The following is a 23,879-nucleotide window of genomic DNA, read 5'->3' as shown; positions in this document are numbered from 1 at the left end:
TTTGACATGGAATGCAGAGAGATGGTCAGGAAAAAAAAAAGAAAAGCAGAACTAGAGTAATAATGGTGTGGTATGTGCTTTCCAGTGCTTTTCTCTCAGGATTTACATTAGGGGAAAATACATCATACTGAATCCATCAGCCTGTGAGCAGAAAGGTTACTGTCACTCTGTGCCTTCAGAGATCCAACTGGTAGTGACGCTGAAAATGCATTCGTAGTAGACACACATGCATAACATACATATACACCTCATACAAGCACATGCATAGTTGGACATGCAAATTGCAGGCACAGAGCAACAAGTCCTTAATTTGGGTTCCCACCTTCCCTCATACCTCTGTGGCCCTCTGGGTGTGTGGAGATGGGCCCTTCATGACTCTACAATGGGCCAGGTGTAGCCCAATCAATAGCCTAACAAGCTGCATTTATTTAAACCTACATCATATCTCTTATTTAAGCCAAAATGAATGAACCAGCAATAATACAGAACGACAAGAAAGCATATACAAAGAGCAAGAATAGAGAGGAAGAAGGGAAGGTCTAACATCCTCATAGTTGTTCTGATTGTTACAGAAGGTGTGATTACAAGCTGATAGTCAGTAGCAGTGAAGTGGATTTGACAGGGGTCAATACCATGGGCAACAAGCAGCACAAGAAAGGATCTAAGAGATGTTGTGTAAGCCTCTGGATAGTGAGTTCATAACTACACTACTGAACTCCTTATGAGATAGAGCACCCATGCAACAGCCTGGAGGCAACTTCCTTGTGAGCAAAAGCTCTCACAAGGAGAGACATTAGCCTTTATTGGAAACAAAAGCAAATGCTGCTGTGTAAGGCTCTAAGTTCAAAGGTCTGGAACTTATCTTTTTCACACCATTGCTTTCTCACAGGCTTTCTGTTCAAATGTCAGACAAAGAGGCACTACAACCAACACTGGCTGTGTGAAATAGGATGTGACCAAAAAGGAATCTTATATAAGGATTACACCTAGGAAATTTATACACAAATTAGTACAGTAGTGAAAGAGTGATCCATCCTGGAGTTATTGCTGTAGTGCAGCTCGAAGTATGTCATGACGTATAGCACCGAGACGGCATGTTGGTGAGCAGTGTTCTTCTAAAGGTGAACATGTATTTGTCAGTGTGTCTCACTGAGTGGTACTGATCTATTGAAAAGCCAGTGTAGGACTGAAAGAGGTTTGGGGCTTTTATTTCAGCCAGAGCCCAACAGGCTGCAAGGTGCTCTTGATGCCAGAGCTGTCCCATATGTGTTAGTGTAGGATACGGATCTTTCCTGTCTCCTTACAGCATGAATAAAACATCACAGAGGGCCTGCAGAAAGGAACGTATTTCTGTGACAGCAGCATCCAGATGACACACTTGAAAACGCTTGTTTTGCACAGGGCTTAACCAATCTATGCGATTTAGTGCTACAAGCTATTTTGGTGGCTTTAGGCTTAGCAGATTTCAAAGCAGGATAGTGCTTCTGCAGACACAATAAGAACACCTTCATCTGCGTTAGGTCAGACAAGAAGAAAACACAGGAGGAATGTTGATGTATGCAGAAAAGGTGAGGCCTCTGGGAAGGGAGCCAGCCCTGCCCTGCAAGGGGAGCTGATCCCTGGCGCATGAGTGGCACGGATGTGTAAGGAATGTTAGTTAGCTGGAGGCTGGCTGTCACTGTTTGGTGCTGAGTAAAACCTACAGCGTCCCTAACATCATGCCGTTAGGGATACATTTCTTCACCTTCCTACAGTGTCTGACCGGGGCTGTTGTCTGGGATGCTCTTAGATTAAGAGAGAAATCACGCAAAACACCACAGCAGCAGTTATACATTGCAAGCAAAACAAAAATAAAACCCAGACTTTTCCTGCACCGAAAGAAACTGAAAGAAGAAACGGAGAAGGCAAAACATTCTCTGATTTTCACGTTGTCGGCTCTTGTCATCAAGTCCCACTCCCCAAACCCACCCAGCGCTTCCCCATCCCCAGCCCGACCTTCCTCACCGCACCCCCAGGCCGACAGGGGGCGCCTCACACCCCTCCAAACAACACACGCCCAAATCAGCCGCAGCCGCTCTCCCGAGGCGGCGCTGATTGGCGGCGGAGCGGCCCGCAGCGGCGAGCGGCGCCTCGCGATTGGTCCGCAGGTGCCGCGCAGGGGGGAGGCAGAGGGTATATAAGGAGGGAGCGGCGGTAGCGGAGCGTGGACAGTTGGTGCGGTGTGTTGGGGTGCGGGCGGAGGTAGGCGAGGCGCTGCCCGCTGCCCGCTGCCACAGCCGCCCTTCCCCACCGGCGTCGGCCGCTCGGTGCGCCCGCGGTGGCGGAGCTGGCCGGCCCTAGCCATGCTGTGCTATGTGACCAGGCCGGACGCGGTGGTGATGGAGGTGGAGGTAGAGGCGAAAGCCAACGGCGAGGACTGCCTCAACCAGGTGAGGGGCGGCCCCCTCCTCGCTTTTTCCCCTTTATTTTCTCCCCTCCATGTTGGATGCAGGGGTTGCCGCATCTCTCCGCTCTCCGGCCCGGCGATGGTTATCGCCTTTCTCCTTCACTTGCGTGGGAAGGGCGGGCTGCGGGGGGGGGGAGGGGGCTCTGGAGGCCTCGGCCTCGCTGCTGCAGCCCCATCTCAGCCCCCCTCCTCCCCCGCTTCGGGATGGGGATACGAGGGGACCCGTCGCGCAGCCCGGACGGGGCCCGCGGTCCAAGTGCGATGGGGCTGCCCCCTGCCTGGGGAGAGCTGCGGGCTGTGGGGGCTCGGACCCCTGCCCTGGGGGGGTGGTGAAGTCCGTGTCGTTCTCTCCTAGCGGGGGAACTGCCAGCTCGCTCTCTGTGCTTGTTTACGTAGCGCTTTGCACGCTGCTTGTTTAGAAATGTGTTAAAAGAAGCTCGTCGTGAAGATGCTGGCAGGCAGGGTTTATCTATCGTTTCAGGCTGCTCGCACGCAAGTCGGATTTTTTTTTTTTTGAGTCGTGCTATCTTTGTCTAATCGCGCTGTTCGTTACGAAGGACCTCTTCCTTTCAGGTTTGCAGAAGGCTGGGGATCATAGAAGTCGATTACTTCGGACTGCAGTTCACTGGCAGCAAAGGGGAGAATTTGTGGCTGAATTTGAGGAACAGGATTTCCCAGCAGATGGATGGTTTAGCTCCTTACCGGTTTAAATTAAGAGTCAAATTCTTTGTAGAGCCGCATCTTATCTTACAGGAACAAACAAGGTAAAGTAGAGATGGCTGTAAGCAGAGCTAATCTTGCTTTCAGTTTTTTTAACTTATGAAAGCGACTATGTGGAGGCTCTGTTTCTTCTGTCCTCTGATATTCTTTTCAACTTAGTTTTAAAAATCCAGTATTTGAAGTATTATTCACTTCCTAAAAAGAAAAAAAGCAATGTTGTGAGTAGCTAGTGGGAAGCAATACGTAGTTAATTCCATTGAGAAATTAGTGCTGGAAGAAACTTAGCTTTCAGTAACGACTTATTTATATGGCATTTGTGTGTCCGATAGTAACCCCAGCTCAGTGGTGTTACTGTAGGTCGTTCAGAGGCAGGAAACAATTCCTCCCACAGAGCAAAAACTTGCTGAATTCTTTTTTGTCTGGTATCATGTTACAGTAACTTTCAAACAGCTCCAGGCCCTGCAAGGCTACAAAAGAAACAGCTGTTCTGCTTCTGTTGCCAATCCTGGTAACTGAATTGTTATACTGCTACCCAGTAATAAGAGTTCGGCTCCTTAAATTAGTGAGGAGTACTTGCTTTCCCTCCCTGAGGTTGATTACTGCCTGTCCACTTGAATTGCAGATGCTTTCTCTTTAAGGAAATCTGAGCACATAAGTTTAAAACTGATCTCTCAACTAATGTATTTTTTTTGTTTTAGGTAGTAAATGGGCAGATGGAAATCTAGTGTCTTTTTTGTATCGTCAGAATTAAGGCCATGGGATACCACACTCTTGTTCTGCACGGAATATTTGTATGATTAATTTGGTCAGAAACAGACAGCTTGATTTGATTCATAGAGATGTTTTTTGTTGTTGTTTTATTTTTTTAAGTAATATGTAGGGGTGAAACTTTGGGGAATGGTTGTTGCCCAAGCTGATTCAAGTTTTCAGAATGCTATTTGTAGGACTTTATTTATCCTACATAATATTTACTTGGGCAAATGCATTCTAAAAATCCAGGGTTTGGTGTGTACTTTTTAAGGAAAATTCTAACCTCTGTGGTATGTCCTTGGGCTCTTACTGAATATTATTCCTTAAAAAAAAAAGTCTTAAACATTCTCAATTAGAGTAAGAAAAAAAGTAAATAAAGGATTTTTATGTGGAACAAAAGAAATAACAAGGTCTCATACCTGATGGGGCAGATGAGATTACCTGGAGTGTGCTGATAAGTCTCCTCACTTCCCTCACTCAGACAGAGTCAGGGTGAATCTGAGAGACAAAGCACAGCTGTGATTGGCATTTTGTTACTGCTGCTGAGTGCTTATTCTGCTTTACAAGGCTTTTGCAGACACCAGTCTTCCTAACTTCAACACCATCAACACAAGACTTGGCAGGTTGTGTGAGTTAACAGGGAGCTTGAAGTGGTGAAACATACCCCAAGGGCCTAAAAGACAGGTTTTGTAGCTAGGCTGCAGCAGAACTCATATGAAGGTACATCAAAGTTGTGAGTATGTCCCACTGTAAAGACGACTTCAAAAGGTTGTAAGTGGGATGAGTCCTTTTATGTACAAATTAAGACTGTTCTAAAATATTTTAACAAACAAGGCTAAAGTTGAGATTCAATCATAGAGGGCTATTAAAATCAGGTGATAGTGAAAATGAAGTTTTGAAGAGAAACTGCTTCTCTGAGGCCTTCAGAGTGTTTACATTTGCAAGTTCAGTTCACATCCTGAGTATCTGTGCTAACAGTGCTTGCGTTAAAAATTAAATCTGCGTTGCAAAATAGTTTGTGTTGGCTGCACTTTAGTTGTCTGCTAACTGGTCTGCATGTAGCAGACCTGGAATTCCACGGTAGCTGTGGTTTTTGTGCATTTCTGCAGTGCTGGCACTGAGCTATAGTAAATTTGCTATTCCTTCTCAGGTCTGCCAAAGGGTTTAGCCATGCACTCCTGTTTTAGTTTACATTTAAACTGTAGGATGAAGGAAAAGATTAAAAACATGTCAAACCTGCCACTGAATCATACAGTTGAGTTAAAAAGAGCTGTACAGTTACAACTGACACCTTGTTTCTTACCTTTCTTTGCAAAGTCAGTGTTCTGGATGACAAAGAGGTAGTGATGGGTATTCTTGGCTTCCTGTAGCATAGTTACATCCACAGCTGGTGTACAAGGAGGGCCTTTTTGTGCTGTGTTGCTTACATGAGGAAAACTGGGGAAGTCTCAATCCTTGTCACAGAATTGCAGAATTGTGGGGACCTCTAGAGATTGAGTCCAACCCCTCTGCCAAAGCAGCTCCCTAGCCCAGGTTGCACAGGTAGGTGTCCAGGTGGGTCTTGAACATCTCCAGAGAATGAGACTCCACCACCTCTCTGTGCAGCTGTGCCAGTGCTTATGTTCTGCCTCTGAAGCTGACTTGCCTGATAGGTGCATTCTGTGACTGCATTTGAAATCTGTCAAGTTGCAAGTAATTCTGAAATCATCTGGTTGATATGCTTTGCTGTGAATAATAGCAAATGTTGCAACTGAGTTGTTTTTTTTTCCATGTGCTTTGGATGCTTTGTTAACTTCAGTTTGAGCTCTTCATTGCGGAGATTTTTGTCTCACCCTTTCCATTTAGAACTTGCCTGTACATTTGTTGCTTTTTATCATTCAGGTTTCTACACGCTGTGCAAGGAGCTGATCTGGCTGCTGAACATCAGCCTGCGCTCCTGTTATCTTTAATCAGTGTGCAGCCCGGTGGAAGATTGCAGCCTTGTGCATTTTTAATACTGTGATGCAAGGAAGCCTTCCTCCCAGTGAGTGTGAGGCTGTTTGCAGGAGAGCTGTGTGGGGGAGATCCTGTGGGGTGGGGGCACTTGGGGGCATTGACTGTGAGCAACCCGAGCAGGGCTGCCTCGGTGGGTCGGGCCTAACATGCCAAAGTCCACCTCTGTGGTCATGCCAAAGCAGAAATAATTTTCAAGGGGAGATTGCTTGAGCAATAAAATATTTACCCACGCCTTTCAGAGAGGGCCAAGCGTCTCATCTTGTGTAATGTGGCTGGAAATGAGGTATTCTTATGTCAACCATGGCAAGTTAAACAGCATGTCAGCTTCTGACAAATCCCAGAGTCTCGTGAAGCATTCGAAATAACTGTGTTTTGCCAACTTTCAAATAGGTAATTAGTGCTTTGGAGGCTGCTGTGTGCTATTTGCAAGTATTGCAGTTAAAATGAAGAGCAGGCTTGCATCTAGCACTCCAGACTCTTACATGTTTTCATTAGAAAGTAAGAAAAATATCCCATTGTCCTGCACTGTCAGCTGGCCAGCACAACTGTGGAGCCATTTGTTACAGTGTAATGGACACCAGAATGAGTTTGGATCTGTTTCTGCAAGCAGAGCTGAATTGCAGTGGGTGACCTTTCACCCACTCTGCTGAGCATAAATAAGGATGAAGATATCAGGGAAGGAACATAACTGCGAGGCTCATCTTTTTCATATGGTTTATATCTGCTTTCTAAAAATAGGATGATCATCTTATTACTTCAGCAGTATATTTTTAGGGATAACAATTGTGCCTTTGGTTTCTTTAGACTGTGTGGTTGTAAATTACTCCACGGCAGCAATGAGCTTACCCTGGGAGCTCTTTTTTGGAGTGTCGTACCCAAAGAGGACGGACAGTTCCTTGGGATGTATTCTCCTCAGATACTTGCCAGAAGCCAGGCAAGTGGATGGGTGCTCCTAATTTGGGAGCTGTTAGTTCTACAGATACTTTATTATTATTATTTACGAAGGATTGAATTTTGGCACTTATTCTGCTGGCAGCTGAGTGTAGAGCTTACCTTTGTATGTAAACTTATGTTTCCCGTGTTTTCATTTGGTTTAAACAACAACAGGAAAAGCTGTACTAGAAGCCAAATTTTTCACTGTGAAGTTTTGAGTCCTAATGTGTGTAATTATCTTCCATAAGTTTTTATGGAAGGTATACAAATCTTGTATTGTGTACACTTTTCATAGCTATTATTCTGTGCAGTCCTTACTTCCAATCCAGTTGATTTGACAAAAGGCTGATTTCAACTTTTTTTTTCCCTTAGGAATGTCATTGCAGTGAAATATTGACATGTTTTCAGTGATAGCAGTCCATCTAGTCAGCCTGCATCAGTTCTTTCAGAGAGGAAAGAAGCAGTTGATTTGGTACCTGGGTTTGTGACTCATGTCAAAATATATTCAGTATCAAATTATTGATGTGCAACTAACAAGTGCATTAATCACTGCTATGCATAAAGTGCTTCAATATTCTCAGAGAAGGTATGTGGTATGAAAAGTTCTAGGGCAGTATCCTGATTGCTAGAGGAATATAAAAACACCAGTGTAAGCAGTGCTTGAGGAAAGAGTGTGGTCACATCCTAACTCTGAAACTGCTTTTTCTTCCCTTTGAAAGGAAGCAGTTCTGTCTGGTGGCTTTGACAAACATGTTGCTTTGTGTACTAATCAATATTTCTGAGTAGAAACTTGAATAAGGTATTCTATAATCAAACGTACAGGAATATCAAGCTGGTATGAGGTGTGGGGGGATGGAGCTAATTTATTTTAAGCTGTGTGATCTTTCGTATGAATGCTGTTGTGTACAGCATGCAGTCTGTTTGTGACTTCGTCTCTGTAATGGACGGTTCTGTTTGTTTTTAAAGCTACCTTAAGCTGTGAGATGACTGAACATGCCTAGCAAATGTTAAGGTGACTAGCAGCTACAGTAAGAAATTGCAGTACCTCTGAGTTGTGAGGACTTGTTTTCTGAAGAGGTCTGAAGGTTAAGTGGAACTTTGGTGTGAGTAGTAACGAAGTGGCAGGATGTACTGAAAGAATATTGAGGGAAGGAGAGGAGAAATGACATTCCTTTCAGGTATTTCTTAAACTTCTGGCAGGCAATAAATATTAACGCACCATTTACAACTGAGGTGGTGAATGGTGCAGCAACAAAAGCAATTACTGTCTTATGGTGGTCGAAATAAGGTATTCTGTCAGCAGTGTTGGAAGCTCAACAGATTTCAGTTTAAAACAGTTCTGTTTTAAACTCACAGAGTAGAAATTCTGTTAAGTTCAAGGCACTAACACTAAAACAATTCCTTGAAAAATCATGTGCCCTTCTGCACAGCTTGAGTATCTGTACAGGTGGTGAAAGCCCACTGCATTTTTCATATCTAGAGGCTCCTAGAGAAATGGATTAAGTGCTGTCTAACGATTTAAGTAGGATCTCAGCTTAGGTCGGAAATTAATTTACAAAACCTTAAATACTTTCTGGTAAGTAATAGTATCTGTAATATGACCATCTTTTCCACAAGTGATCTGTTGGGCCCTTTAGACTTGGCAGAATTAGATGTCTGACTGCCTCAGGGCTCCTGTTTCTTGTTCTGCTTGAGTGTATTCAGCTGTAAAAGCACAGTATTTTGCCTTTCTGTTTGAAGATTAAAAAGAAGTTATAGCTGTATATAAAAAGGAAAAAAAAATCTTTGCATAGTCACAGAATCTGACTGGTGCGGTGGTTTTAAACCTTGAAGGGTGTTGATTTTCGCAGTGGATATTAATGTATTTTTGGAAAAGCATAGTCTTCAAAAGGTTGCATGGGAAGACAACACTAATTAGAGTTGCTTTTTCAGATGTATGAAACACTTGCAGCCCTCATCCTTTCAATTTATAGATGCTTTTCCTTCCTGTGATGCATTTCATGTCCAAAAATGAAAACCACTGGTGCTGTAGTGTCTGTATCTGCAGGAGCCATCTTTTGTGTATTTGGCTCCCCTCCTTGATGTCAGTGAGGTTTCCCTTCCAGAGCAGAACGCTGCCTTTTCCTTGTGCAGTCAATACTGTTATGTATGCAAAGTACACAAAAGGAAGATGCAAGTATTTAGGTGTGGCAGCTGAAAACATGTCAGCTAATGAGAATAAAATTGACAGTTTCTTCTTTGAAATACTGTAGATATAATTAGTAGATACTTATAATAACGTGAAAGCCTGCTTTCATACTGACAGGATCAGAAGTGCGTGGAAAAGCCTTTTATTTTATGAAATGTTGATTGGGATCAAGGAAACACTACTGTTCGAGTTTATTTTGGCCACAAGTTTTTAATTATTGATTGGACTGGATTTATGGATAGATTTATGAATGGAGCTTCAAAAGGAGTGTGTACAACCCATCCATCCACTTGAAAAGCCCCAATTATTCCTTTCTATGGCTCAAGCCAAAAGGACAGAGATTAACCTAAACAAAGAATAACATGCTAACAGGAGAGACAGCTGTACTGTCAAGTTCTTGCATTCCCACCACTTAAATCTGCATTCTGCAGGGGGAAATGCTAACTTCTCTCAGGACCCCATTGAACCACTGAATCATAGATGTAAATCTAGACAACTGAGTGATGCAGTTAGAGCACTTGTCTGGCAAACAACCACAGTGTTGATGTGGGTATGCATCATGCTGGTTGTAAAGGGAAGTGCAATTGCTGCGGCTAACTGCTGAAAAAAAAATCATGAAGTTTATAGGATTATATGAAATATTTTTCTCCTTTCAGTAGTTCTGCATATGGGCATTTTGGGGGCCAGTATTTGTATTTTCTGAGCTACAGTATTTATCGTAATAGAACAAAGAATGAACACAGATTTTGCAAGATATGTTCTGGATCATGGATAGGTAGCCCAATGAAATTGAAGTGTGTTATAAGAGGAGTTGCATATGATACCAGGAGTTGCTGTGGGAAGGAAAGCTGATCTCTAAACAGCATTTGAACTTCAGTGACTCAACATAACTTCTTTAAAAAGTAGATTACATTTTCCTTTTGCTATCTTCTCTAAAATTAAATGTCCTGTCATGGTAGAAGCTGTGATATATCCCTGTGGGTACTAGACTTGATTTATTGAAAGCTTTTTCAGTGAAACATAATTACTCCTACATCTGGCATCCATAAACATGCTGAATGTTAAGAAAAAGTGGGAAGAAAGGTGTATTTCCTTCCCTGAAGGAAGATAAGGATGAATTTGCAGAAGTTAAGGTAGACTACAGTGGGAATTAACAAGCTGCTGTTAGTGATGGTAGGAAATTTGATTTGTCTAACTGGCCTATTAGGTAATTAAGAACAGCTTTGTGAATTTTCTAGCTCATGTCAAACTAGCTTTGATGCCATGTTACTCTCTTATTTGTGTTCCTGACAAAAGTGCCATCTTTAACTGGTGGCAGAGCCATTTAATCTGTGTAGGGAAAGTATGTTCTCTCCTGTGTGGTAGAATTATATACACTGAACTGCTCTTCACAGCTTTTTTTTTCTTGTAATTTGTAAACAGTAACAAAAGACAAGAATCGGAGGAAATGAACCCATGTGTTTCATTGGTATTTTACTTAATGAAGTTAGTAAGTGGCCTTAAGTTAAAGCAGCTTCTAATAAGTCTGATGTTGAAGTGCTAGCTTCTTTTAGTAATGCTTTCAGACACTGACTTGATTTGTTTTCTCATCTTTAAGTGCTTAACAAGGTGGTGGGCCCTTTTTCCCTGTGCCAGAATGTTATACTCACTGGAAATTCTTAATTACTAAGTATATTTTATATGTATTTGATGCCTATCGTGATTACCAAACATGTTGTAACATCTAGAATAAACAAACATTTCTGATTTCATTGCAGGCATATGTTTTTCTTGCATATAAAAGAAGATCTTTTGGCTGGTAATCTTCAATGTTCTTCAGAGCATGCAATTGAACTTAGTGCGTTGTTGGCTCAGATGAAGTTTGGAGATTATAACCAGAACACTGCCAAGTACAATTATGAAGAGTTATGTGCAAAAGAGCTCACTACTACTATTCTGGAGAGGTAAAAAAAGAGAAAAGTAAAGTAGAAATAAAATAATGAAATTACATGGAAGCCAAAAGCATAAAACTTTTGTTTTGCCTTAAGCTCCTGATTCCATTGTATATCCTGTGGGGCTAAAATGGTTTCCTGTGGATTTTTCATTATGTATTTTATGCTGACCCAGGACTTAGAGAGAGGGTAGCTAAAAGTCTTGATTGCATTTAGCTTTTATGGTTTGGGTTGTTTTTTTTTTTTTTTAAGCAAAATATAGTATTGTTTCCTAAATATTTTCAGAATGCTTTAGTGTTTTTCTCTTAAATGTTTTATCTGGCTATAGATTTCCAGTTGTTTCAGACCCCAAAGAGTGATCTGTTTAACTAGGGGATCCAATGCCTGTGTTATGCCCACCTGCTAACAGTAACAGCATGTACTTGAGTTATTTCATCTATCCTACCAACAGCATTATTACAAAGCACAAGGAGCTGGAAGGTCTAAGTCAAGCTTCTGCTGAGTACCAGATTCTACAGATTGTGACAACACTGGAGAACTATGGGGTAGAGTGGCACTCGGTTAGAGACAGTGAGGGGCAAAAGCTTCTTATCGGTGTTGGACCTGAAGGCATATCTATCTGTAAAGATGACTTCAGTCCTATCAACAGGTATGTGTTTTGTGGAAGCATTTTTTTCATTATTCTTGTCTACTGAGCATGCCTCTGATTTTTACACACATAGACAAAGCTGTAACTTGTGGCTTTAGGTTGTGGAAAATGCCCTTTAAATCTAAATAACGCTCTTTTTTTTTTTTGCTTTTTTTCCCTAGGATTGCTTATCCTGTTGTTCAGATGGCAACTCAGTCTGGGAAGAATGTGTATCTGACTGTTACTAAGGAGTCTGGTAACAGTGTTGTTCTCCTGTTTAAGATGATCAGTACAAGAGCAGCAAGTGGACTCTACAGGGCAATTACAGAAACCCATGCGTTTTACAGGTCAGTACTGTCGTGTGAATCAACTTGGCACTTCCCTCAGGGCTGGAATTTGAACAGATTTTTGCTCCTGCCCATTTTGTGGGATGGGAGTATTTTGAAAGGAAAAAAAAGCAAGATTTTAAGTACTCTACTGCGAATAATAGCATTTTAGGGATAGAAACTTTGTTTTCTTTATTTCATAGTACTCTGTGTATAAGGCAAGGTGAGAGCGAAGGAGCAGAAGCGAGCTTGTTTTACAAAATATGTAGGTGTTGCTCATGCGTGTGCACTCGATGTGTACTCCTTTATTAGGCTCTTCGTATTGCCAGAAGTTCTCTTCCTACAGTTCCTACAATCTTCCTACAGTTCTTCTTGTCTCTGCTTACATACTTCAGATTTTATTTTGTGCCAGGACCTATCAGTTGTCTTTATCCTTCTGTTCTTTGAAGCAGAGCTGCTATAATCAACTTCTGATGGCTGATTTTTTTTTTTCCAAATACTTCACCCCCATGTGAGGTCCAGCACTGATCAGTGGAGGTAACCATTGAAGATATTTAGCAACGTTTCTTCACAAAATTAACCACATATAAATCTCAATTAAGAGAAGATTGGACTTCAGCAGAGGAAGTTGCATACACTAAGCAAAGGCCTGTCTAGCTTCTCATATCAGAGCAGTTTAATACAGTGAGAGCAGTTTACATCAGCTAGTTGCCTTTCTAACTGCTGCAGCTACTTAGCAGCTCACCACTACTTATTTTGTGAGCCTGATGTTAAGCATGATTTGTTCTCCTTAATTATCTGTCCATCCACTTCAATTTTGCATTACTTCTTTCTAGGCAATTAAAGCCTTAAGTAACTTATTAGATAATCTTAACTATCTGCTCTTTGTCTCTTCTTGTTATTTTTTGCTGTCCTTGTTTGTGATTGTAATTTAAGCAGAATTTTAGCTAATATTTGCCCGTAAGCTTAGATTTTTGGACCTTAGGCCATCTGATACAGTAGTCCTTGTTTTTTTTTTCCTTACCCTACATTGTCTAGAAAAGTGATAATGTCTTGAGCTTCTGCAGGTTTAGGTATATCACTGCTCTGTGGTTAGGCTAGCTGAAGCACTCTGGCAAATGGAACTGCATTAATTTAATGCTCTGTAGTGCATTCACCCTGATTTACTTCAGGTGATACAGTGCTAGTGTATAAAATACTGTGTCAAGTAATGCTTTTTACCAAACTTCCACTACACTAAAACATTTGGAGAGCCTGTTTAGAGAAAGAGGCATGGGCTGTTATGCCAGAGGCTATTAATTACAATTATTTAAAGTAGCATCAAGGAATTACCATGTGAAGAGGTTCTGCCAGACAGGACTATGGATTAAACAAGTGTTTACTGTTTACATTGTAATACCTTAACTCCTTTCAATAGGTTGACTGTTTTACCAGATTTTTGTATGTTTTTGAAGATGTCAAACGTGTCACATATTCTCCTCTATTTCAAAATTACTTTCAAAAGAAATATTTTGAAAACAATGTTGTAGATCTTAAGTATTTCAGATTGATTTGTTTTAATTTCAGTGATGTTACTTCAGCTTTAGGAAAAATAGTTGTAGAGATGCTTATAAGCATTAACTAAACAATTTTGCATTTGCCTTACTGTTTTATAGGTGTGACACTGTCACTAGTGCTGTCATGATGCAATATAGTCGAGACTTAAAGGGCCATCTAGCGTCTCTATTCCTGAATGAAAACATTAATCTTGGGAAAAAGTATGTCTTTGACATTAAAAGAACATCAAAAGAAGTTTATGATCATGCAAGAAGAGCTCTGTATAATGCTGGCATTGTGGATCTTGTTTCAAGGAGTGACCAAACCCCACCAAGTTCCCCCCTTAAGTCTTCAGAGAGTAGCATGAACTGTGACAATTGTGAGGGTCTTAGCTGCCAACAAACAAAAGCTCTGCAAGAGAAGCTACGGAAGCTAAAGGAGTCCATGCTTTGTATGGTGTGTTGTGAAGAGGAAATAAATTCAACCTTTTGTCCCTGTGGCCATACAGTGTGTTGCAAGACCTGTGCTGCCCAATTACAGGTAATTGCGATGCCATAAAAGCATGAGTAAAATATGTGCAAGCTTGGATTTTCTGAATGCTTGCAGCCCTGGATTAATATGTGCATGCTGATGTTAGTAAAACCAAGTTTTAAAATTGCTCTCAGTGAACTAGGTTTCAAAGGACATTCCGTTCAGATGAGTTTGAAAGATAAGTTTTAGCTGGGCTAAGTTCTACTGTGGTGAGAGTAAGGATCAGCTGGCATCTTTCTCAATGTCCTGTTTTAAATATGGCAATCATGGAAAAGTACTCTGTTGTGTAAACAGTCTTCAGTAAGAGCAGGGATTTGCAAAATCTGAACTAATTTCTTAATTTTTTTCTTTCCAGTCATGTCCTGTTTGCAGATCTCGTGTAGAGCATGTCCAGCATGTGTACTTGCCAACCCACACTAGTCTTCTCAATCTGACTGTGATATGATCAACGTATGCATTTTAAACCCATCATGTCCTTTTTAAACTGCACTAATATGAATTGCAACCATTGATTGTGAAGAAAGCAATCACTCTGGCACCAATCCATGATCAGAAGCAAAAATACTGCATTTTTGAACATAAATAGTCTTCGCTCAGCATGCCCAAGATGGTTTGGGATATCTTTCCAGAGCAAACCTCTTAACTGATTCACCTTACTGAAAAGGAAAACGATGTGTAAGTTTGTAGCATGGCAGTGTTGCCAAAAAGCTAGAGAGCCCTGGAGAAAGGTGGTGTCTGCATTGTTATACCCAGCAAGAGCAATGCAGCCTTTTATTTTACTCTTCTGATTCTCTTTTTAGTTCAGGCATTCCATTTATTTTAATAGTAAAAATAGCTTTTACAAATATCGGTTTAGTATGGCTTGTAGCTTCTGCTTTTAGTCAATTGCTTTAAAGGGGGGGAGAACACTGGGAAAAAAAAAAGTGAAAAGGGCTCATCAAGCAGCTGTGTTCAGTTTTCTTGAACAGAACATTCTGATGGCGTAGCTTTCAAGGGAGAACAAGCTGGTTAATTTCAAAGTGCTGAGGGTAGATCAGGAGAGTCTTTTAGTTTGTGATGATGCCCTGTGGAAGCACCATTAAGAGGCTTCATCTACAATTCTCAGTTAGGTCAAGTATTCCCAGGTTTCCCGCATCCAGCTTGGATGGTGGTTGCTGCTGCTGCAGTCAGCTGTCCTGAAGTTGGGAATTGATATCAAACTGTTAATTGTGCACCGTTATTTTCTAAAATAAGGGTCATGCATAATTTTAAATGCTTTCTTTGGTTAATGTCTTTATTGGCTAGGTTTATTACTTGCTAAAATGGTTTTTAATCTCCATCTCCCCCCTCCCATGTGGGCATTTGAGACTCCAGTTTCCTAGTATATTCTCCAGGATACAGAGGGAACTAGAGACCATGTTTGGGTGCAATACTGGCTTATTCAAAGCTAGAAAAAGTACACTGTCACTTTACTGAATCTTTCTGACTATACTTTTCATATTGCCTTAATGTAGCAGTAATGTGTGTTTATGCATCTGTTTCTTTGCACAGACATTTTGTCAGAATATTAAAATTCTACTTTTTTATGACACATTAGCATATAAACCTTACTCTAAGAGGGTATTTATTTTTTCACTTTGTAAAGAAAATTTTGTTTCCTCATGAAGCAAGAGCTTTTGTCCTATATTGTAGGCAACTTCTGTCTTTTTATATTCAGATTAATAAAGGACTTTAAAAATCTATTTTGTGTTACAGGGCTGTTTTATTCTGAAGTTCTTCTGTGGCATTACTGAACTGAAAAGACAGTATGAAGTGTTGATGCTCATCGACTGGATGTTGTGGGTCATGTTCTAAGAGGGAGGGAATAAAGCTTCTTCAGATGTGTAGAAATGCTGAGGGAGCAAAGAAAGTGGCATGAGTAGCCACCTTTGTTTAGGCAGTGTGCTTTAAAACAACTGGCATCTTCCAGCTATAAAATAACCTCCAGAATTAACTTTCTGGAGAACTTTCCTGCAGAAATGTGGCCCGGTATATTCTAGTGAACAATGGAAGAAAATGCAGATGAAATAGGGTTTTGGAGATTAAGTTCTGTTTTAGAAAGTTACTTTTTTGCCTGAAGCTGTTCCTCTGATTTGTCTTTTACTTAGGACTCCTTTCATGTTCTGGAAGAGAATGGTCCTCTTGCTTAAGCACTGATAAGCTGTTGCTGTAAGATGGGGCTAGGATCAGAGCAAAGCTTTCTGGAACCAAGGAGGTAATTTGTGGAGAGTGTTAACAAAACTCACTTAACTGTGTTCAAAAAAAAAAACCAAAAAAAACCAGAGCTAAGCATCTTACTGTCAGGGCAGTTCATGAGCAATTGCAGCTTGAGGCCTTGTACTTAAAAGTAAGTTTAAGTTGGATCTGAAACAAAGTAGAACTTCATTCTTTAGTGACTAGGTGCTACTGAACTTGCTTTCAAAGATTAAAAAGTTCTGGGCAAAAGAAGTTGGATTCTTCCTGTATGCCATTTACAGGAAGAAATAGATATACAAGTACTTAGAGAGAAAGTTGTCCAGCTCTTGGACCAGTGTAGAATTGATGTTAAAGCAACCTCTCTTCCTGAAGATTTTGTTCAGTGCTAATACAGTCACATCAGTAACATCTAATCCATCATCCTATGGCAGCTGGCTGAAATGGATTGTAAATTAATTAAATAGATGTTAATATAGGTAGCTTGATTAAAAGTGTTCAACAAAATCAAACTTAAAATGGGCAAATAACTTCTAATTACATTTGCTGTGTAATTAGACATACCAATAAAAATAATTCTAGTAGATCGAACTCTTAAGTTAGAGTTTGACAGGTTATATAATATAAGTGAAATTCCAGCAGAGCCTGTGACTGTAGGTATTTTCTGCCTCATCTTGCCAATCTAAGCAGAGGATCTGGTAAGGGAACCAGAGGACAGGTTCAGGCAAGAGTTTGTCAAGTTCTGTTTGTATCTGAGGCTGCTTGAAATCTAGGTCTTAATTGGCAAATGCAAGTGTGGAGCAGAGGCTAGCAACTCTTTGCAGTTCAGCACACTCTGTAACCAGCATTTTTAACAAAACACTACTAAAGTTTTGGGAACTGAGTACCAAGTAACCTGTTCTGAACACTACAAATCACTCACTAAAAGCTTCATTTATAGGCAGGATTCGATGGGTTGCAGAGAAAATATGAGTGGCTTTAATATGTCCAGATAGCTTTCTTTGTAAGTGCCTAAAACATGGTTGATCATTAATATTAGTTTTGCTTAATCATCTGAAACTGCTGCAGTGTGTGTTGCTCAATGTTTGCAGTTCCAGTATGTGCTCCTGTAAGGAGTACTGTGCCCAATCCATGTGAGCTGTCAAGAGCTGTGAGAAGAGTTAAAGGAAGTAACGAGATCTTGGACTCTGTGCCATGTAGTTGTACTTCACAATGGGTCTAGTCTCCTTTGCTAAAGTCCTGTTGCTTCTACTGAAAGGCTTTGAGCGTTGTAATGGATGTCAGTGGAGGAGAAAAAGAGCACAATAGTTATTGGGAACAGCTGGAGTTCGCATCTTAATGCTTCTAGGAGCTGAAGGACTGATCACAACGCTTCCTCTGGTGCTTCTCACACCTTACTTTTGTGTGTGTACCATGCATTTCTAGCAAAGTCAGCTCCTGCCCAAGGCTAGTACATCATGGCAAAAAATATTACCTTGGAAAGTTCAGTTCTTCCTCTTTACAGCCACTGTGCAGCCTCTGCAATCTCATCTTGCCCATAAGAGGTCATTTTAAAAGGCTGCAGCTGCAAGTAACCACACTGGAGAAACTTGCCTTTTGAGGTGGCCTGACTAGCTGGGTGACTCCAGGAGCCCTGTGAGGTGCAGGGACCTGAGAGCAGGGCTGTGTTCAAAAGCAGCTGTGTGAAGAGTGGGTTGGGAGTCTGAATCTGAGGAGAGAGACACCTCTATGATATAGGTGCACACAGATGTTATGTATTAATGAGGATAATAAAGTTGGGGACTTGCTGTAGCTACACCTGGACATTCCCAGCCCTGGTAGTACACCCCTCCCCTGCTACCTGCCTGGCTTTCATCCTGCTGCTTGAGGGAAAAATTCAGTCTGCAAAGGTCTACAAAGGCAGGAAGCTGATATGCTTCATGCAACCATCAAGAAAATGCAGCTCTTTAGCTCAGAGTTGCTTATTCCAAGCTTTGCAAAAATGTTAAAAAGACAAAAAAAATGTAGAATTGAGGCTTTGGTATTTTAAAATTATTTTGGTTTATTCCCCGAGTGCCACAAATGCATTTACACAACAGCATTCATATATTTTAAGATTTCATTTCCTTGTTAAGTCAGCACTGTTGTGTTCCCCACGGAATGCCCCCGGGGAAAATCCTCATCTGCCAGCCTACGCTGTTCCACTTCACAGCAGCGTGCTGGCACATTGATCAAAGATGGAGGACGTTTACTGCTCAGATTTCCTATATAGGGTCTTAAGCAACAAGCATTCTGCAGTGTTAAATTATGACTTGACAAATCTTAGCTTCAGCAGTGCCTGGTCAAAGATCCTTGAATTTCCCTTAGAGCCTTTCTGTCTGCACCACGGGTGGTAAAAGTGGTTGTGGTTTCAGTGCCCTTTTGTTTTCTGCAAAGGGTGGAGGGATCTAGGAAGAGGTATCGGGAATAATGCTGAGAAAGGGCTTTCAGAGCCCTGCCTGAAGGAATTGCTTTTTGCTGCAGTATCTAGGAATTACATGCTGTGCTAGGTGTGGATACCTGGTGGGAATGATGATTTCTTCCCATGATGGATTGGGATGGGAAGTGTCTGGAGCAGGGAAAAAGGGTCTGCTGCTCCCTGAAGGGCTGGCCAGCAGGCCTTTTGCTACCAAGAGCAAGGGCTCTCTGGGGCTGGCCAGCAGCTAGCAGTCAGAGTGCTCATGTGTACAGAGTTCCTGAAAGATAAAGGTCAAACAAACAAACCATTCCAGCTTTCCCAGATCTTAATATCGGGTTACTTGATAATTTCTTGCCAAGCAAAACGGAGAATGTTTGCCAGCTGCTTGGAGCCTGGGGAGGGCAAGATGCAAAGCAGTAGGAGAATCAACCTACCCCTTCCCCTGTCTTCACAGAATCACAGCATTGTAGGGGTTGGAAGGGACCTCCAGAGATCATCTAGTCCAACCCCCCTGCCAGAGCAGCTCCCTAGCCCAGGTTGCACAGGTAGGCGTCCAGGTGGGTCTTGAATGTCTCCAGAGAAGGAGACTCCACCACCTCTCTGTGCAGCTGTGCCACTGCTCTGTCACTGCACTGGGAAGTTCCCACGCACATTTATGCATAACTTCTTATGCTTCAGTTTGTGGCCATTTCCCCTCATCCTATTGTCACACACTGCTGAGAAGAGTCCGGCCTCATCTCTTTGCCTCCCATACCTTAGATATTTATTCATTTCCACCCTCTGTCACCTGGTTGAGTCTTCCCACTCTTTGCTGACCTTTCCTTTTTCCTGAAAACTTCTCTGTTCCATCAGCAGGAATAACTGGGTTCCATCACTTGGCAGAGTGAGAACAAAATTGGTAGAGCTGAATCTTTTCTCTTAGTACTGGGTTGCCAGACCAAAGATGTCTAAAGCTTCCCTTTCAGAGTCACTTAGTGGTAGGAAAGGCATTTGCTGGGAACATACAAGGTGTTTATTATTGGTATTTGTATTTATTTAGCTGATGTCTAGCTTCTCTGCTTCTTCAAAGCAAATCAGTGCAGGTAACGATAGACAGTAACATGGCAACGCTTTACACAAACAGGCTTGCTGGAGCCAGATCTTCTTCTCCTGCCAGAAAGCTGTTTGTCAGAGAAACCCATGCATCTGGCACCCAACTCCAATCAAAGCACTACAACCGTGGGAATTACAGAGACATTGGCAGCTCATCTGAAGAAACAGTATTTGTTTTCCTTGTTTAGAACTGTAGATAGTCAATAGAGGACTCTCATTCAAACAGTAACAATGATTGAAGTAAACCAGGCACAAAGCTTGGACTGTCATTCCAAAGCTGACCCACCTCTTGCTTCAGAAGCCAGAGCTCCAATCTGGTGGTACAGAAAAGACATCCCCAGCAGCAAACAAGCCCTCAAGGTGCACTGACATGCTCAGTGTTTGACCTTAACACTCTGCCCATGCCCCAGCCTTATCCGGAACTCTTCAGTTCTGCTGTGGTTTGAGCAGTTAACATCCACTTCAGCCTCTCAAGGAGCCACAGAGTGAGCTGAGACCACCAGCCTGCCTGGGAGAAACTTGCAGTGCCAGGGCACACTGACGACACGTGTTATTCATAAGGGCAGCAGCAGGTTCTTTACATTACATTTAGTGCACTGAAAGTGGTCTTTAACCATCTTGTTGCTGGGGTACTCCTATCTTGGAGAAGATATGCATTTTAACTTCTTCTAGGGATGAAGTACATGACTACAGCTACTCTATTCCCTGGGTGAAATATCCCTCTGATATGATAGGAGGCAGATGAGGACTTAAACCCAGTTTGAAAAAAAGGGAAAGGGAAAGGGAAAGGGAAAGGAAAAGGGAAAGGGAAAGGGAAAGGGAAAGGGAAAGGGAAAGGGACTGATTAGTTTTTGCTTTTAGGAATAATTGCAATCACTATCAGGCCATGTAAAAAAGTAAAAAAGTCACTCTCCCTCCTGTTGATAAGCTCCCTTTTAAGAACTGGAAGGCCAAAATGAGGTCTCCCCAGAGCCTTCTCTTCTCCAGCTAAACAAGACTAGTTCCCTCAGCCTTTCCTCACAGGAGAGGTGGCCTAACCCTCTGATCACCATTGTGGCCCTCCTCTTGACCTGTTCCCACAGTTCTTTCTTACGTTGGGGGCCCTGGGATACTGTTGTACAAAAGACGTCTTAGGTCTTAGATAGGTTCCAGTGTTCAATTACTGGCACTTTGCCATCGTGCTATGTTCCTAGTAAAGATTTTCTTCAAAACCCACTCTCATGTCATGCAAACAAGGCCATTATTGCAGATGTTTTTCATGTGTGGCAGGAAGCTCTGTGGCAGTGGAAAAAAAAGAAGCACAATACCAAAATTTGAGCACAGTCTACCAAATGTAAAATCAGCAGCATAGTTGTAACTCGTCTTGAAAATCGTGCCCCTGAGCTAAAGGGGAACATGTGACTGTGAAAAGCAGAACCAGCAACAATATGGAACAAGTGACAGGAAGACAAAGACAACTCCCCAGCAATCAAATACATTTCTGTGGTTTTTAATAATAAATGGAACCATGTCATATGACTCTTTTCCCACACTTAGCTATGCAAACACCAAATTAGCAACCCCAGGCTGCTGAACCTTTGTGACCTAACATCAGTCATACCACAGAGAACGTTGCGTTGGTGGTGCAGACAGAACCCCCTTAGCTAATCCTCAGCCAAGTGCCATCTCCCTGGATTGTCTGGTGAGGATTCAAGTCTTTTGCCATCTCACTGATGCACATTTTTTCCCAGAGCTGTGTGGAAGGGGTACAGCAGTGTTGTTGAAACATCAGCACCTTCCTGCACACCTACTGAGAGACACTGATGCTCAGAGGGGTATGGTCAGTCTCTTGGGAGCTTCTCCTCACCATTGCAGACCCTGTTCTACTTCCATTGCAGCTCTACTGAAATACATTTCTGCCAAAAAAGATATACTGTGTGTGAAAATTCACTTTGGGTTGGTGTTCTGTTCTAGTAAAATACATGTGTTCAAAAGGAGAAAGCTGCGTATGTTGGTGAAAGGATATTTTAGTTTGTAGCTTTGTCCAGGTTAAGAAAATTATTGTAAGAATGATGTCATCAAGCTTGCTATGCTCTCAGAATAGACATTCAGACAGGCTTACATTTAGCTTCTGTGAAGCACGAAGTTTCAGTCACTGGAAAAGGTGTTTTTGTAAAGTACAGCAAGTTGTTAAACAGGAAGCTATAAGTCAAATTGTTCTGCTAATTCAGTGATGATTTTATCCATCACCAAATGTTCACCAGATGGAAATCTCACCTCCAGCTTCCACACAGCATCCAGTGTAAAGATTTGCAGCCCTGAATTATGGCTGCTGCTGCATGCTTTGCTGCCTCTTGCATCCCACACTGCACTGCATGGTTTCTGAAGGTTTGATTCTCTGCCTTCACTATCACCTTCTCCCCAGGGATCCTAGTTTGTTCACCCATAATCCTCTTGCTTCCCCTTCTTGACAAAGCCATGCCCATCTCCTCAGGCTCACTCTCATGCTGCATATTGTCCTTCTCTGCACTTCTGATGCTTGAACCCAAACACAGGGAGCAGATCACGAGATACCAATGTGCGGCACTGGGATCTCTGATGAGCTGAGCATCAAAGAAGCAGAATACAGCCAGATTTGCAGGTGCTGTATGGTCCCAAGACAGGGAGAATTCTCTGTCCTTTTAAGGGAGAAGCTAAATGGGAGATTTTGCTAGTGATGTTCTTGAATCTATGGAGTCTTTGAGAAGAAATGTGCACGTGGCTAACCCACTCCAAACAAGAAAGACTTTAAGATGTTCCCTATATAGTTTCCAGTAAATGAGAGTTGCTAGTAGATAGATCCTTCCAAATATTTATTTCTCTCTGCTGTGTCTTAGCCTGCAGCAGGCTCCAGTCTGGACTGGAATTTTTGGTTCTTATCCATTCATCCAACAGCTTAATTGTGGTATTCCTTCTTAGATGTTATCTCACTAGGTATCACGGTTTGCCACAGAGGCAGAACCAAGTTTGAGGCCAGCATTCAGACTTTGGATTTCATCTGTAAGAAGCAGTAGAATGAAAGCAGGTAAACCTCTGATTTGTGAGCTCAGTGCTGGGTCTGCCACCTCAGCAGCACTGTTTGGTTATGCTTCTCTTTTTTGCTAAATACTAAGACGTGTTCCTCCCCCTTGCTGTCTGTTCCTGACACTCATTTCTTCCCTCTGATTGGTACCCTGAAGTATCAGGTAATTACTGCTCTGGCACTTCCATCCTTTGGAAAATGCCATGCTCTCCTCCAAAATGTAGATCTTCCTGCCTAAACAGAAGTGCTCGTGGTGAGTGAGTTAGCTTTGTTTGTTTGTAGTCTTGTGTTTACTCCTCTGAAAAACAAAACACTTTCAGCAGACTTGCTCAGGGCTACAAGAAGTGATTCATAAATCCCATTTTAGTGTGCAAGTCTTTACGTGATTATTAATTAGGAAGATATATCCCTCCAAGCCATACATTACCATCAATTCTGCTACAACCAACTGGTTCCTAGTTCTTTCAGACTCCTAAACCAGCTGGACTATAAGAGGAGCATGTCTGAGGCACAATTGCATGGTGGCGGAGGCACACTAGGACCTTCACCTCAAACATACGGATTAATGTAGCTCTGTCCATGTCTGGACATGGCTCTCGCTGGCCTTTACCTTGGCACAAACACAGCGCAATGCTGGCAGGAATGGAGTGTGGCAGCCTCTGCTGCTTCTGAACACTCAGGCTTCTTCTGCTGGGCAAAGGGAGCAGAATAATAAGCGGACTGGTGAAAGGCAGAGCAAGGGGTCTACAGAGTACATGTGCATACAAGTGCTTGTATATATGTACATATATATGTATGACTGTTACTGCTGATGCTACAAAGGAAATTTTTCATTGCTCGGAGACAACTATGACCTAGAAAATGGAGCAGGCATCAAGGAGTAAGTGAGATGGAAAGAATCTAATCCTCCTCATTAAACTGCTCACTCTCCAGCAACAGATGGTATGCTTGGGAGTGTTTGCTGTTAAGAAAGTTAGAGCCCTGGACCAAAGGGAAAATAGAATCCACATTTAACTACTTGCATATGTTGACTTTTGGAATCATTTCCAGTCGGTACAACATCAGACATCCATACTCTGACTCCTGGTTTTAGTCTGCCTCTTCTCTCTCATTTG

At 42.0% G+C, this 23,879-nt stretch overlaps 1 protein-coding gene across 1 annotated transcript; it reads left to right on the top strand.

The window, feature by feature from the left end:
* Nucleotides 1-2,268: 2,268 nt before the first annotated feature.
* On the top strand, nucleotides 2,269-15,705 carry MYLIP (myosin regulatory light chain interacting protein). Its single transcript, XM_065752324.1, has 7 exons — nucleotides 2,269-2,429; nucleotides 3,020-3,210; nucleotides 10,790-10,975; nucleotides 11,415-11,612; nucleotides 11,774-11,938; nucleotides 13,573-13,993; nucleotides 14,340-15,705. Exons 1-7 carry the CDS (start codon nucleotides 2,343-2,345, stop codon nucleotides 14,427-14,429), a joined length of 1,338 nt encoding a protein of 445 aa, XP_065608396.1. The 5' UTR covers nucleotides 2,269-2,342; the 3' UTR covers nucleotides 14,430-15,705.
* The last annotated feature ends 8,174 nt before the right edge of the window (nucleotides 15,706-23,879 follow it).

Source organism: Cyrtonyx montezumae, unplaced genomic scaffold (genome assembly GCF_038088225.1).
Source record: "Cyrtonyx montezumae isolate F1298 unplaced genomic scaffold, pur_monq_1.0 scaffold_8, whole genome shotgun sequence".
Lineage (NCBI taxonomy): Eukaryota > Metazoa > Chordata > Aves > Galliformes > Odontophoridae > Cyrtonyx > Cyrtonyx montezumae.
Note: the sequence above shows the minus strand (reverse complement) of the source record. Positions and strands in the feature narration are given on the sequence as shown.

Excerpts from the sequence above, each read along its gene's own strand:
- MYLIP (XM_065752324.1), top strand. The coding sequence starts at position 2,343 with ATGCTGTGCTATGTGACCAGGCCGGACGCGGTGGTGATGGAGGTGGAG. Across the intron at positions 2,430-3,019 it reads GCGAGGACTGCCTCAACCAG|GTTTGCAGAAGGCTGGGGAT; the intron begins GTGAGGGGCGGC and ends TCTTCCTTTCAG. Across the intron at positions 3,211-10,789 it reads ATCTTACAGGAACAAACAAG|GCATATGTTTTTCTTGCATA; the intron begins GTAAAGTAGAGA and ends ATTTCATTGCAG.